This window comes from Prionailurus viverrinus, chromosome A3, assembly GCF_022837055.1.
Source record: "Prionailurus viverrinus isolate Anna chromosome A3, UM_Priviv_1.0, whole genome shotgun sequence".
Taxonomy (NCBI): Eukaryota; Metazoa; Chordata; class Mammalia; order Carnivora; family Felidae; genus Prionailurus; species Prionailurus viverrinus.
This window is the reverse complement of record NC_062563.1, coordinates 34,757,329-34,772,610: the sequence shown is the minus strand read 5'-3', so window position 1 is coordinate 34,772,610 and position 15,282 is coordinate 34,757,329. Positions and strand designations below refer to the sequence as shown.

Below are 15,282 nucleotides of genomic sequence, written 5' to 3'. Positions count from 1 at the left end.
CCATGCTGAAATTCACTAGGGTTAGCCATTTGAGGGTGAGAGAATGGTTTCCATGGAACAGAATAGTTCCTTGACTCTAACTCAAAAGGGATAAAAAAACAAACGTGGACAAAAATTGTCATGTTTGGAGTCTCTTCTCAAGAAGGACAATTTGGAAAATGAACAAAAAGTCAAGTATAGAATGTTCACATTTCAGGCACAACCCATCCTCCTTCCCCTTCCAGGAATATCCAGAGAAGGTACCACCCTCTTTTCCACTCTCAAAGCATCCACTCTGAATTTTCACTATAATTTGTTTTTTTTGTTTGTTTGTTTGTTTTTTACTTCTACAAAGAATTTATTCACTAAGTAATGATCTATGTACTAAATGCATTATTGACACTTTAAATTTTTTTAATGTTTATTTATTTTTGAGAGAGTCACAGAAAGAGACAGAGCATGAGTGTGGGGAGGGAGACACAGAACCTAAAGCAGGCTCCAGGCTCTGAGCTGTCAGCATAGAGCCTGACGTGGGGCCCAAACCTGCAAACTGGGAGATCATCACCTGACCCGAAGTTGGATGCTTAACCAACTGAGCCACCCAGGCACCCCCGTTACTGACAATTTAAATGCAAGGTGAATGTTCACACTGGTATGTATCCTAGCCATTCGAATTGAGAAATATTCATTCATTCAACCAATATTTACTGAGCCCCTATGGTGTACTGGACACTGCACCAGTATTGAGGGTCTAATTGTGAGCTAACAGATAGGTCTGATCCATGTGGAACTGATATTCTCCACTAGCTCTCATTTCTTTTCAGAATGAGTGTAAAATCTTGGACTAAAAGGGCAACGATCGTTCTCTGAGATATTCTTTCATATCTATGAAATTATTCTTTTTTAAATTTGCATAGCCACATAGAATTTACAGTAGCTTATTTGGGTCTAAACGTCTAAAGGATCTTTGGAAAATTTTCCTTGTTGGGCTAAATAAATAAATAAATAAATGGGAAAACCTGACCAAGATTCCTAGTTCAATGTCAATAAGTTGGCCCAATGAATTCATAACATTTAAAATTATTTTTCATTTTTAAACTATGCTGAGGTAAATATCAGCTTTGCAGCTTTCTGAAAATATAAATCGATCATTGTAGCATACTCCCTTGAATGATATTTTGGTATTCTTTCATGAGGTTATCAACTGGAAATATTTTCAAACTTTTTAAAATATCAAGAACTTTGATAAAGGGAGCTCTATTTAAGGTATGCTAATGATGCTTGGGTTTGCCAGTGAGTAAAGTTTGCATTTCATCAAGTTAGTTGAGATTATTATATCTGATTCAATCAGTGAAGAAAACAACCAAACCACCACAGTTCTAGGGTAAGGCTTCATAATTTTGAAAGATGTCAAAATCATTTAATGTAGAATAAATAAAATAAATAAATATTGGTTACTACTTACATGTGGGTAAGTAGCAAAAATGCTCAGATTGGCGGTTTTCAAATAATTAGCAAAGGAGATCTGATTAAAAGATATGTGATTTGTCCTGTGGTGTGTTACTAAAATAGGGCAATAAATCATGGGTTGAATATTTCAACAGTCCCTTTGGAATATAGACTCAGAAGAGCTGCCTGTGAAGATAAATACCACAGCATGTCACCTACTTTTTTTCTTAATGCAAAATATATCATATCAGCATCCTGACTTGTCAGGGGGGGAGGCAATGAGTCTTATAATTCCAGGGGGCACAAACTAAATTATCAGACTTGTGGGTTCTGTTTTGGAATTTTCCTTTGAGCAGATTCCCTTCTGTTCCCTAAGCTTCTTTAAGTTGACATAAGTCAAAACTATTATTTTCTTTGCCTTTGGGGATGGTTCTGTTTACAGACTTTTTTTTCTTTTTAATTTTTTTTTAACGTTTTATTTATTTTTGAGACAGAGAGAGACAGAGCATGAACGGGGGAGGGGCAGAGAGAGAGAGGGAGACACAGAATCGGAAGCAGGCTCCAGGCTCTGAGCCATCAGCCCAGAGCCCGACGCGGGGCTCGAACTCACGGACCGCGAGATCGTGACCTGAGCTGAAGTCGGCCGCTTAACCAACTGAGCCACCCAGGCGCCCCCCATACTTTTTTTTTCTTAATGTTACCTAAAGAGTTGCCAATTAACACATAGAAGTACATTAAGATATATTGTGTACACACACAAAAGAAAAACTAAAGTTTATTTATTGCTTCAAATTAAAATCCTCATTATTATTTTTATAGTCCCAAGAGTTGGATCATCTCTGATTTTATAATTAAAGGAAACTAGCATTATTGTCAAAGGGAGAGTTTACAGGCATTCTTGTACAAAATTTTTGTTTTAGAAATGAGGATACACTCAAAGAGGTGAAATGGTTTAGCTAACATTATGCAACTAAAAATGGAAGTCATGTCTTCTCACTTTAAATCTTGTGCAAATAGTCCTTTGGTAAAGAATGATGACTATCTTCTAGGCACTGTGTTAAGTGTCTTTGGATTATTTTATTGCACCTCATATCCAAATTATGACAGCTGTGTGTACATTATTGTTCTACTTCTCCACCACTTACTGTGTTCACGTTCTTTGTCATGTGACTTGCAGCTCCCCTAAATAAAAGATAGAATCTATTTCCCTAACCCTTAAATCTGGGCAAATCTTACAACTTGCTTTGACCAAAGATGGAGAAAGAAGTTTATGAGACCTCTCAAAACACCTTGCCAATTTCCTCTTGCTCTCAAGTGGAATTCTTTTCATTCCACATAAACAAGCCCAGGGTAGCTTGATGAGTGATGAAACATGTGGATCAGTCATCTGTCTTGACCCAGCTGACAGTCCGCCAACCTTCAGAAGCAGAGCCCCTAGGTGAGGGGCAGCTGAACCAGAGACACATGAATGAGCCCAGCCAACACTAGAGGAACCATCCAGTTGAGTCAAGCTCAAATTGCTACACACAGAATCATGAGCTAAACAAATTGTCATTTTAAGGCAATAAGTTTTGAGGTTGTTGTTATGCAGCAAAGCTACCTGATAAAGATGGGCATTCTATTAGTAGATCTGTCTGACTTCACAACCTGTACTCTTAACCACCATAAGCCCCTAAGGGCAGGGACTATAATTAGGCTTGCTCCACATGGAATTCTCCCACCAGTATGAGGCCTACAGTAGGCCTTCAATAACTTTTGATGAATTGATGAATTAATGATTATATAAGTGTATTTCATACTCTCTAACTTGCCCAACCTCTGAAAATAATAAATGCAAAGATACCACATGAACTCTGTGGGTCAAAAGGAGACAATCCAACAGAAAAGTAGGCAATAGATGTGAATGGGCAGTTTGTAAAAAGAAAAAAGGACTATAATCTGCAGCCAATTAAGCTGAATATGCTCTATCCCCCCTGGGGGCCTGGTGTGCAATAGTTGCAAACAGTGGCCTCTGTGGTAGTGTGTGCAGCTTGTTGTTTGTATTGGTTGCCCTAAGGACCATGGAGACAGCCCTTTCCAGTGGACATTCATGTCTGATTTTCTATCCCCAGTCGAAACTCCAGACAGTTTTGCAGGGTGCCTTTGGAAAGCCTCAAGGCACAGTGACCAGGGTCCACATTGACCAAGTCTTCATGTCTATCTGTACCAAGCTGCAGAACAAGGCGTATGTGATTAAGGCCCTATTCAGGGCAAACTTCAAGTTCCCTGACAACCAGAAGAGTCACATTTCCAAAAAGTGGGACTTTAACAAGTTAATGAATTGAGGAATGAGCCAATGATGGCTAAAAAGCGGCTCATCCCAGATGGCTGTGGGGTGAAATACATCCCTAATCATGGCCCCCTAGACAAATGGTAGACCCTCCACTCTTGAGAGTCTTGGTGTTGCCCTCTTCTTGCTCATGCCCACCAATAAATCCTAACTCCTGTCAAAAAAAAAAAAAAAGGAATACAAATGGCCAAAACAAACATGGAAATATACTCATGTATGCGCATAATTACAGAAATGGAATTTAACATAAAGATAATTTATACACATATATGTACATATATACACGTGTGTGTGTATATATATATATATATATATATACACACACACATATATAAATATATGAGAAGAACAACCTCACTCTACTAGGGTTACTCAATGATGATCAAAAAAATTTACAAATAAGAACACATTTTGACAATTCTTTCATTCTTTATTTCATTACTAAAGTCTTTATTTATTTGTAATTTCTTATTAGGTGGAAAATGTAAAGTTTTTAGGAAAGTTATTTATTTATTAAGAAAAATAATCCCATGTTAGAGTCAGAATATTGGAGGAAGACAGATAACACTACCACGACTCAGTAGAGTTACTTTCTTCCTGACACTGTAATTACTCCTGGCCCATATACTTTAGCTGGCCGGCCATAGAAGGGAGAAAATTCAAGGTTGGCTTTTGTAGAGGCTGCAACAGCAAATGGTGCTCATAGAAATCATCAAAAGGAAGACAATGATCTCTATCAATCTGTAGCAAGATGTCAAAAATAGCAATACACATTTATAATAGAAGTCAAGATTTCCTAGTCAATTCATGTATTATTTTATTTCATTAATAGCCATGATTTGTGGACATTATCTTATTATTCCTCCTTATAGTTCTATGAAGTGAAGATTATTCTTATTTCCATTTGATAGATGAGAAAATGGAAATTCAGAGTCATCACACAGTTACTCAGTGCAAGAGCAGTGGCCAGAAATGACATTTGACTCTAGACCCTCATTCATCACTACTCACATCCTGATGGGCCATCCATTAGTAGCTGGTCAGTATTCACCCACAGCTTTTACCATGAAACACATCTTTCAGTCTCTGGGATCAGCAGGGACTTGGGGACCTCAGGTGGATGGATACTAATGTTGGTTTGGGTCCTATAAATGATTGCTGGTGAGATAAGCAGGACTATGTAAAAGAAGAATACCAGCCATTAAGGTTGATGTGAAGGAAGGGAGAAATGAATGGGACTGGTACATTTGGGAGACCTAAAATATGAGAAGCAAAGCAAAGCAAAACAAAACAAGCCTCTACAGAGGATAAAGAGTGTGGTGGCTGTGAGAGAAAATGAAGAAATCTTTTCTTGAAGCCATGAGAAAGAAGGAAAACAGAGAAGACTAAATGGCAGGCTAGGTACCATTGCAGTTGAGAAGTGACCCCGGCAACATCACCATGTAATCTCCTCTCACTAGGCGGTTTTTCTGCTTGAATGTGATGCTAGGTCTCATTACTGACAGTGATCAAAAGTCCCCAGAAAGACTCCCTAAGACTTTCTATCACTTACCAAAGTCACTTTTAAAATGAAAACCTAACCCTAATGGTATGACCAAACTCAGGGTCAACCAATGGCTGTTGATGAAAAACCGATTAAATTAAAGCAGATTCCCCAATCCTATAGTTGGAACAGGGGTCCCCAGCAAGGGTTCACAGATCCTCACAGTATCTATGGAGATATTTCAGGGAGTGCAAGAACTTGAATGGGGTTGGGGAATTTATATCTTTATTTTCATTCACCTCTACATGGAAGTAACTGTTTTCTTCTGTTGCCAATATAGGCAGGAAATCACATGAGTGATTTCCACAGGCCCTGTGCTTTTGGCACCAATAGGTATCTCCATCCAGCTTGAGGATCAAGCCGTGAATAATGGAGCACATGCTGTATTTCCCATTTCAACCAAAGGGAACTTTAGCCTTATTCCAAAATACATTTTGAGCAAAGATAAGGATCCACAGCTCTAGAACCCAGCTTCTTTAATTTTTTTAATTTTTTTTCCAACGTTTATTTACTTTTGGGACAGAGAGAGACAGAGCATGAACGGGGGAGGGGCAGAGAGAGAGGGAGACACAGAATCGGAAACAGGCTCCAGGCTCTGAGCCATCAGCCCAGAGCCCGACGCGGGGCTCGAACTCAGGGACCTCGAGATCGTGACCTGGCTGAAGTCGGACGCTTAACCGAGTACACCACCCAGGCGCCCCAGCTTCTTTAATTTGAATGTGTAATAAGTCACCTGGGACACCTACTAAAATGCAAATTGTGATCTAGCACGTCTGGGGTGGGGCATGAGACGCTGCTTGTCTAACAGGCAAGATCCCAGGTGATTTGGGAACCACACTTGGGTAACCAGGCTGCAGAGCTATTTGGATACAGAGTTTTAAGGATGAAGATTCTTCTTTGGACAGGTATAAAAATTTCTTTGAAACTATTGAGTCTATGAAGTTTGGTGTGCATTTTACACCTCCTGTGAATAGTGACCTCAAAAATATTGTTGGTATTTATCAATTTATGGAGTTACGTGAATTGTTCCCACATCTGGGGTTTCGCATCAACTTGCTGATACCTTTATTATTTCATTTATCTTATGTTATTGTAACTGTTTGTGGTACCTGCTCCCTGAATGTGTATGATGACCACATCTTCTTCATCTCCATCTCCAGGGTCTGTCAGAGTGCTTTGCAAAATTTAAGTTTTTAATGGTCATTTGGCAGGGAGTTTATTGATGTAATGGTTTCTTTCTTGATCCTTGAACTGTGGATGCTGGCATTTGAAATGTATAATCCTTAACCTAAACACATCTGTATTTAATTCCCAAAGCAATTTTGGCAGATGAAATATCCTGTTTAATTTTCCTCATCACCCAAATAGTCCTTTTTACCTGGGGCCTACTTGCTTTTTAATTACACTTCCGTTTGTCTAATTTAGCTTGAGAGGCCTGTTCATAACTCCGATCCACAACCAAAGATAGAACTGACACTTCTGGGTGCTTCTCGGTCAAGACATTTCCTGGCAGAACAATTTCTGGTTGAAACAATTGGAGTGATAGAAAATGAAGAAAGAAAGAAACAATTGAAGCTGATACACGCCAGCTCAAGGCATGTAGTATAAAGTAAACTTCACGTGGTTCTAAATCCTAGGTGTTTGGGCCTTAGCCTTCTTAACAAAAGGATACAGGTTTTGTTCAAAGGCATCAGAACTTTATCTGAAACCCAGACCCACAGTCACAAAGGTGAAGGGGTGAGTTTTTTTAGTATATTTGGCCTGAAAGGGCCAGACTGGGTTGGACATATATGTAGATTTTTTGGAAAACTCTTCAAAATTTTTATTATGGACACACTCATTGCTTCTTAGGGCAAAGGGAGTTGAAGCACATGTTGTGGGATTGCCACCCACAGTGGGATTTCCACTACCTCTCCTGCTCTGTGTCTCGTCAGGTGGGATTTTTCTACCTATAAGCTCAGCTTGGTCTTCCCCGGTTCCCAGCCAACCATCTCATCTGGGAGAAAATCTTTTGAGCAGCTAGCTCTCTGTGCCCTCCTCTAGTGGGATTTGATATGGTCCCTCCTGCTCAGGTGTTTCTCCTGTGATGAGTTTGTGCTGCACTTCCCTCTGATTTCTGCACTCATTTGTACAGTCACCTACTTCCTGAAAGCTTTTCTGGTATGTCTGGGCTTCTGTTTTCATCCACACTCTTAATTCTTGTTTTGAGACTCTTCCATGAGTATTGGGTTTCCCTTTTACTCTGCCGTGTCTCTCTCCTTGGGGAATGGAATCTTGACAGGGGCTGGAACTCTGGGGAAACTCCAGATGATTATGGCTGGATTGCCTAGTCCTCATAGTTATATTCACCCTGTTTGTCAACTGCAGTCATCTGCCAGAGGACCCCAGGACTTCTAACCCCTTGGACTACCATTAGTCTGAACTGTGCTTTGGGATGGCCCTTTCCTGGGTCCCTAGTCTTCACCAGGTACTAGAAGAGTGGTCTATGTAAAGGTTACTTCAGATCATGCCACTCCTCCACTCAAACCCCTCCAGTCATGTCAACTACACTCGAAGTGAAACGCAGAGGCCATACAGAGGCCCACAACCCTACAAGATCTGTCCCTAACACCAAAAGTCCCATCTCTGACCCAAGACCCTATAGTCATCCTCAGACCGAGCCACCCTGCTGGTCCCCCAGCAGACAGGCCCATCCCTGACCCAGAATCCTTGCATTTGCTAATCCTTCTGCCCAGGAAAATCCTGTCCCATGTGTTTACAGGGGTCAGTCCTTCACTCCTAACTCAGGTGCTGCCTCTCAGTGAGTCCTTCCCTGGTTACTCAATTTAAAATTTCAAGGCATGCTTCTCATCCTTCCCTCCATCTCCATTCCCTGTTTCCCCATTTTTCATTGATTTTTCTCCTAAACCCTTAGCACCACCTGACATACTATATCTGTTACCAACTTATTTTGTTCATGGTTTGATCCCTCTTCTAGAATGTAATCTCCATAAAGGCTAGGGTTGTTGTCATTTTTATCCTCTTCTATTTTATAATATTTACTGAGTAGGTATCTACTAAATATTTGTTGAATGAATGAATAAATGAATGAGAGTTTCTTTGTGAGGTGATAAAAATGTTCTCAAATTGTGCTGACGGTTGTATATATCTATGAATATATTAAAGGTCATTGGAGTATACACTTTATTTTTATTTTATTTACTTATAAATGCTTATTTTTTTATTTTGTGAGACAGAGGGATGGAGAGCAAGCAGGGGAGGGGCAGAGAGTGAGGGAGAGAGAGAAAGAATCTCAAGCAGGCTCCACACTGCTAGTGCAGAGCTTCAGGCAGGGCTCGAACCCACAAACCATGAGATCATGATTTGAGCTGAAACCGAGTTAGATGCTTATCTCACTGAGCCACTCAGGCGCCCAGAAGTATACACTTTAATGAAATGAATTTCAAGGCATATGAAATAAAGTTGTTGAAAAGAGAGGGAGAGACCGTACTGCATCCTAGTCACTGTAATGAAGGAGTTGGCTGTGCATGCCTGGGAGACCTGAGGTCATTATGATAAGCTTGGCTTAAAATCTGAATTAGCAGAGGTATCTGCACATAGTTACAAGGCAGGGGCTCTAGAGTCAGAGGACCAAGGTTCAGAGCCCGATTTCACCACTTTCTAATTGTAGAATCTTGGGAAAGTCACTGAATTTCTCTGTGTTTTTTTTTGTTTGTTTTTTTGTTTTTGTTTTTGTTTTTTTTGCAAAATAAGCCGACAATAGTACCAAACTCTAGTGGTTGTTGTTGTAAGGATTAAATCAAACAATTTCTGCAAATGGCTTAGAACAGGATATGGCCCCCATGGTGAATGCTCAATACATGGTTGCTATTTTAATTTTTATTATTGTTATTATTTTCTGGGATAAGCTGCTGGAGAAAATCAGATGGTGTGGTTATAGTGAGGTCTCAAAGCCATTATCTCTCACTAAGATTTACTTTGACTTTCTCTGGCCTGACAGGCAACCCCTTCCTTACACCAAACCTTATCCCTGTCCTACTATACTTTTATGGCTTAGATCCTATTTTAGTAGTTCACAAACAAGGTGGCCCACCAAAATCGAGTAGAACTTGTTAAAATCCTCAAGCCTCACATTTAGGAATGAAGCAGGGGTCCTCAAAGTGTGGTCCTGGGACCTGAAGCATCAGCATCACCAGCCCTACAGGAGGCTGGATGAATTGGAAATTTGGGGCAAAGACCAACAACCTGTGTTTTAAGGCTTCCAGGTCGTTCTGATGCATGCCGAAGTTGAGAATAATTGGCCAAGTGGAATCTGATGTTCGATAAGCTCCAATGTGATTCTGACCTGCTTGTTTGCATATTATCATTGTGGAACCAGTGCTAGGTCAACAGCATTACACTGATTCACCTATTACATAGGGATGGCCAAACCATCCACTAATGGCTAAACCAGCCATTGATCTCCAAAGCAGAAACAGCCCCAGAATTCTCTTACATGGACAGGCTCTCGGCAAAGAAACAGACAGCTCAGACAAACACATACAAACTCTGGCTACACTAATTTCTATTAGCTTACTTATTTGTTTTATTTGGGGAATAAGCTTTTGTTAAAGGCTACTTTGTTGTTTGATTCATTTAATCTGTCACCAAATATTTATCATAACCATACTACGTGTCAAAGCATCAACAACAGTGGAGGGAATGTCACAACCTGTGAGAAAACATTTTGGAGGACAAAACTGATCACTAATAGAGACTATGGCATTTCCTCTCACAGGGAGCCTCAGCAATTAGGTAGACAACATCCCATACTGGTCATGTAGAAACTGACTCTCTTAAATGTAGGAGAGAGGACTATAGGCTTTTTTTTTAGTGCTCGCAAGGCCCAGGGACACCAAAAAAAAAAAAAAAAAAAAGGGTGAACATTTATTTGCAGCATGTTCTTAATTTTCTTGAAACAAGATATGTGTTTTTTTAATCCCTTATGAGAGTTCAATGACTCTCCCCCCAAAACTGTTATAACCCCAAAATAAGCTAGTGAAGATAAACACAATAAAACAAAGCCTCATTGGGGAACAGAGAGGAGCTTGGTAAAGGTGCTAGAATAGTGGAACTTGTAAAATATTAGTGTGGTAGACACTAGGTGTCCTTAGGCAATTTCAAGTTCTAAGAAATGATTTTGTTATATTTTAAAACTCAAGTGGTAAGTTTCAATTGTGCTTTTAAGCATGCATGAAATCACATGTCACAATATGGATCTGAGAACTGCATCTTACTTCTGTCTATACCCTAGCATCAAGATAAGATTATTAGCTAAGGAAACAAGAGGAAGGTGTCAGTCAGACCTGCCACCATCTCTCTAAAGTTACCCAAGAGCATCAAGAATTTTCTATAGAAAAGAGGGTTCCAGCTCTACAATCATATTTCTCAGGCTTACCAGTTTAATATGTTCTCGCTTCTGGTATTTCTCACTGTAATACTGTTCTTGTCGAAGATTAAGCAGCTGCTGCTGTTGTTTGTCCTTCAAGTCTATTAACTTTTGGGTCATTTCAGCATCTAGGGCAGCAAGATCTTGCTCAATTGTTGATGAACCATGGTCAGGACTGCTGGGTTCTGATCTGCAGAGACACAGAGCTTGACTCAAAACATGCAGGTCATAACAAGGTGGAGGGAAAGTTGTACACCAGCGTTCCTCCTATATAGAGTGCTGTGTTTGGAAACATGCTTTGATAAAATACTTGAGATAGAGGCTGATACCCCAAGGACAAGCTTAGCAGAGGAGGGTCTCCAAACACAGAGAGTGGATGACATTTGTGAGATGTCAGGTAGCGGCAGAAAAGGAAAGCCAGGAGGCTGGGGGTCCTATCGTGGTGGTGGAGAGAATGATAATCCTCCCTTGGGAAAAACAATGTCTGATAAAGATTTTTAAGGCTTTTATCTTTTAATTTTTTTTTAAAAAAGGACATATATAATGTAATTCCCAGTTGTTTATCTCTTATAACAACTTGAGTGGACTTTACATCAGTTGGACTCTGTCAGGAAGGTTGAAGAGGTGCTAAATGTTGCATCCGGGTCATATGGGTAGAAAACAGAACATGTGCTGACACCACATGCTAGCAGACCCTCCCACCTCCACCACCCCAAGCTGACATGTTCTGTTTCTTGACATCTTTTAATATCAAAGATGCATTATTAACATAATTTTCTTTGGGGGATGTACCAGCTTCATGGATATTTCTACCCAAAATGGCACTTTCCTATAAATGCTTAGGTTACAAGAGAAAGGGGGATGCATGAGTTCATTGAAAAATATTTATTGAGTGCTTACTCTTGCAGGGTAACTTTCTTTGAGTTATTCATAGTCAGAAAATTATATAGATACTGAGAAGTTTAAAGGTAATATTGAAGTAAATCAAAGCAATTCTCACTGACTTGTTATTGTGCTAAAATATATGGTGTGATTCCTTCAAGTTTTGTGCTCTTTTTTTAGAACACACAGAAAAGGAGAATAGTGTTGAGAATGGGTTACCAAGAGCAGGTCTGTTTTCTTCATTCATATGGAAACTTCTGCGGTAAGAAAACTAAACCACCTAAGACATCTAGCCTATCAGATTCTGCCTCCATGTTTTTCACTTGTGGCCAGGTGGAACAGGTAGACATTTCTTAAATCAGCTGGCACTAATTCTTGTTGCTTTCACTTTGATTTAGGTCACCATTGATGGCATTACAGGGAGAGTCAGTTGGTTAGGATCCTATTTTGGCAAATAAGGGATGCAGAATTCCCTCAGAAGTTTCTATTTGTATTTTTATGTGCAATGCCAAATGAGAATAAACACTCTACAAGGTTCATGGAGCCTGATACATCAGAATAACATGGCAGCATAGAGAGTGGATGACATTTGTGACCCTCCATCCCGGCAGGAATACAAGTTTATTTGCCAATATCACTATAAGTAGCATTGGTGGGGTGACCTCCATCTTGGCATGAACATGAGACACATTTATTATCTTTTGTAGCAGGAAGTCAGTGTAGCCAGAACAGAAAGGTGTTTCTTCGATCAGCCACAATCACTAAACCCACCATGGCAGAGGCAACAGGGTCAACATTTATTGACCACTCTACATGCACCAGGCACTCTCTCCTTTTGGCTTTCATAGTAACCCAATAAGTAGGTATGACTATCTCCAGCTTACATTTGAAGAAACTGAGGTTTCAGTGAGACAGTTTGCCTAAGGACACAGTATGGGGGGAGTCCAGAGCAGCTTATCCAAGGACAAACATCCAGAGGAAAGCAAAGTCTGTGCTTTTAAAAACAATGCAATCATTGCACGCCAGTGTCTGGACAGAAACTATCTTTGAATGATCTGCTTTTGCCACGATGTGGAAACCTCAGTTGAGACAGTGGATATTTGGATAAGAAGCTAATCTAATGGACATTATTTCCATTTATTATTCTGACGTATTTTCGGGATTTTAATGTGTATCAAAGGTGACAGGAGATAGATGGACATAATAAGACCTCAGTGGCTTTGCCTCTTAAAGAAAAGTTTCTCTTGATGTATCTTTTGATACTAGATGCTTAGGGATTTTTGTTTATTTTTTGAGGAGAAGTATAAAAAAATAACCAAGGGAACAGGGTTTCTGCATCTGCTGTAAGAACAAGGTTGAAAACATTATCCCCTGTTGCCTAACATTGCCTGTATAAGAACCACGAGATGAATTCTTTTGTAATTCGATACCGGGAAAATGTTTGTCTCTCTTAGAATAACAAGAACGTTTGCTTTACTCCAATAAGGAGAATTATCTAACCCATATTCCCTTTCTCAGAAGCTAAGAGCTAAATTCAGTGTTCAAGGACAGAAATTACATTAAATGGTGGGTACTGTCCAATAGAAATGTAACACAGGCCATGTATTCGATTTTTTCCACATATGTGATTTAAAACTTTCAGTGACTACCTTGAAAAGTAAAAAGAAATGAGTGAAATTTATTTTAACAACATATTTTATATAGCCTAGTACATCTAAAACATCATCATTTCAACATGTTATGAAAATAAAATCAATAGAAATCAATAGAAATACATTAGCTATTTTATATTCTTTTAAAAAAAATGAAGTCTTTGAAATCTGGTAATTTATGCTTACAGCACCTAGAATTTTAATGAGCTACTTTTCAAGGGCTCAATAGCCACATGTGGTTAGTAACTTCCATATTGGACAACTATTGGAATATTCCATATTGGACAGGTTTAGATAACTCTTAGCCACTCTACGTATGTGTGTGTTGTTTTTCTTTTTCTATTTTCATAGGATTTTTACATATGTGTTCTTTGGTAAGTTACTTCAATACTCTGTTAGAAGTTTTCTGGATGACTTCTAAGTAAACAAATAGGTGAATAAACAAAGGACCACATACATATCACAACAACAAAAGTTTAGAAGTTTTAGGCCAAGCTTCGCCTGAACTCTTTGTGTACCTGTGGGTAAATGTTAATGTCTTTAGCTTTTGGTTTCCTCCTTGAAGAAGTGGCAGAAGTTCACCTTGAGAGCTTCTAAGACCACTTGTTCTACGAAATGGTGATGTTGTTGCTTTTTAAAGCCCAAGTACTGGGTTATGATTGTGCCTTTAAGTTAAGCACATGTTAAATCATATGTCACAATATGGCTCTGAAATTGCCTCTTACATCTCTCTATAGCCTGGCATCAAGGTAAGATTATTTTGTAAGGAAGTGAAAGAAAGGATGGAGTAGACTCAGCTCAATGACAATGGCTTGCATGTTCCCATAGTTCCCCGCATTGCCATGTGAGCTACTTATGGGTGATAATTGTGTAGGTCATGCTCACTGCCCATGACTCCCCAGGGCACACAGTAGGCACTCAACAAATGTTGTTTGAATGAATGTGTGAGAGATGCTTCTCCTGGTCAAGGTCTGGGTATGCGGGGCTGGGAGGACCTCTAGACCCAAACACAAGGGTTATCTGTACAAAGCGTTGTGGGTTTCAACGAGGCCAGCAAACAGTAGTTGAGACTTCTCTTTGCTATAACAAGTCACCTCTTCAACTAGGTTACAGAACACAGCAAAATTTCATACCTGCCAGGTTGACAGCTATATTATGGGAAGTCAGCCAACAGGTATTGGGCCCACAGGCCAGAAAGCCAGGAAAGGATTCCTGCATATCTACTGTTAGGATGTGGGCAAATAAAGAAATTCAGTCCACAAGTAAAACTGAGCTGAGGTGGCTTTCATTCTTGCAGTGTATCCAAAATGTGGTGTAAAAAAAAAATCCATGTAACGGACTCTTTCCCTTCATACTATAAAACAATTCATTCAACTTACTTTTTCTTACTATCCTTTTTGGCTGTCTTTTCCAAAGCTGCCCTCCTTCTCAAGTAGTCATTCTGAATTTCATTATATTTTGTAGTGTGTTCTTTGATAAGGTCAGTGGTTTTCTTGTGGTGTCTTTTCACCAGGTCTTTCATTTCTTTGTAGTGCTTCTTTTGAAGTTTCACAAACGGTTTCTGTTGCTTTAGCTCTTCGATAGTCTGTGCTTCCACTTCTGCAACAAACGAGTATAAGAGCGAACAGACGTGGAATGACTGCAAACAGATGTAAAGAGGGGTAGCAACCTGCCTCCTGAGCGACATTTGTTTGATCCCAGCCAACTGGAGCTTATGAGCAGAGCTTGCATGTCAAATGTATCTTGGTTCCAGTCTGGCTCTGTCACTGCTAACTTTTGCGATTAAGTTATCTAGTGGATAAACACACTCAAAGACCCAATCTCTTCACTCACAATTTTTTTTGAAAGTTTGGGTTCCCTAGAAACAGAGCCCAAGATGGGGGGGTGTAGGGGATTCAGGTGTATGTGATTTACTGAGGAGGGCTCAGGTGGAGGAAGTGAGTGCAGTGGACAAGGAAGAGGAAGGGGCAGAGGGATGGTGTGGTCTTAGCTGGAGCCCAGCTTCTGCCTGTCCAGTGGG

The 15,282-nt window shown here is 39.8% G+C and overlaps 1 protein-coding gene and 1 non-coding gene across 7 annotated transcripts in view; one reads left to right on the top strand and one right to left on the bottom strand.

Annotated features, from left to right (window-relative positions):
* PLCB1 (phospholipase C beta 1) overlaps positions 1–15,282 on the bottom strand; it is a 708,066-nt gene that overhangs the window by 97,039 nt on the left and 595,745 nt on the right. For all 6 annotated transcript variants that reach the window (XM_047853458.1, XM_047853461.1, XM_047853460.1 and 3 more), the window contains 2 exons: positions 14,642–14,861; positions 10,738–10,918 (listed from right to left, as the gene is read on the bottom strand). In XM_047853458.1, the coding sequence (XP_047709414.1) occupies positions 10,738–10,918; positions 14,642–14,861 (401 nt within the window). The remainder of the gene's footprint in view (positions 1–10,737; positions 10,919–14,641; positions 14,862–15,282) is intronic.
* LOC125163148 (small nucleolar RNA SNORA70) lies at positions 3,367–3,500 on the top strand. The gene has a single exon (XR_007151307.1). It is a non-coding gene; the product is annotated as a small nucleolar RNA SNORA70 (small nucleolar RNA).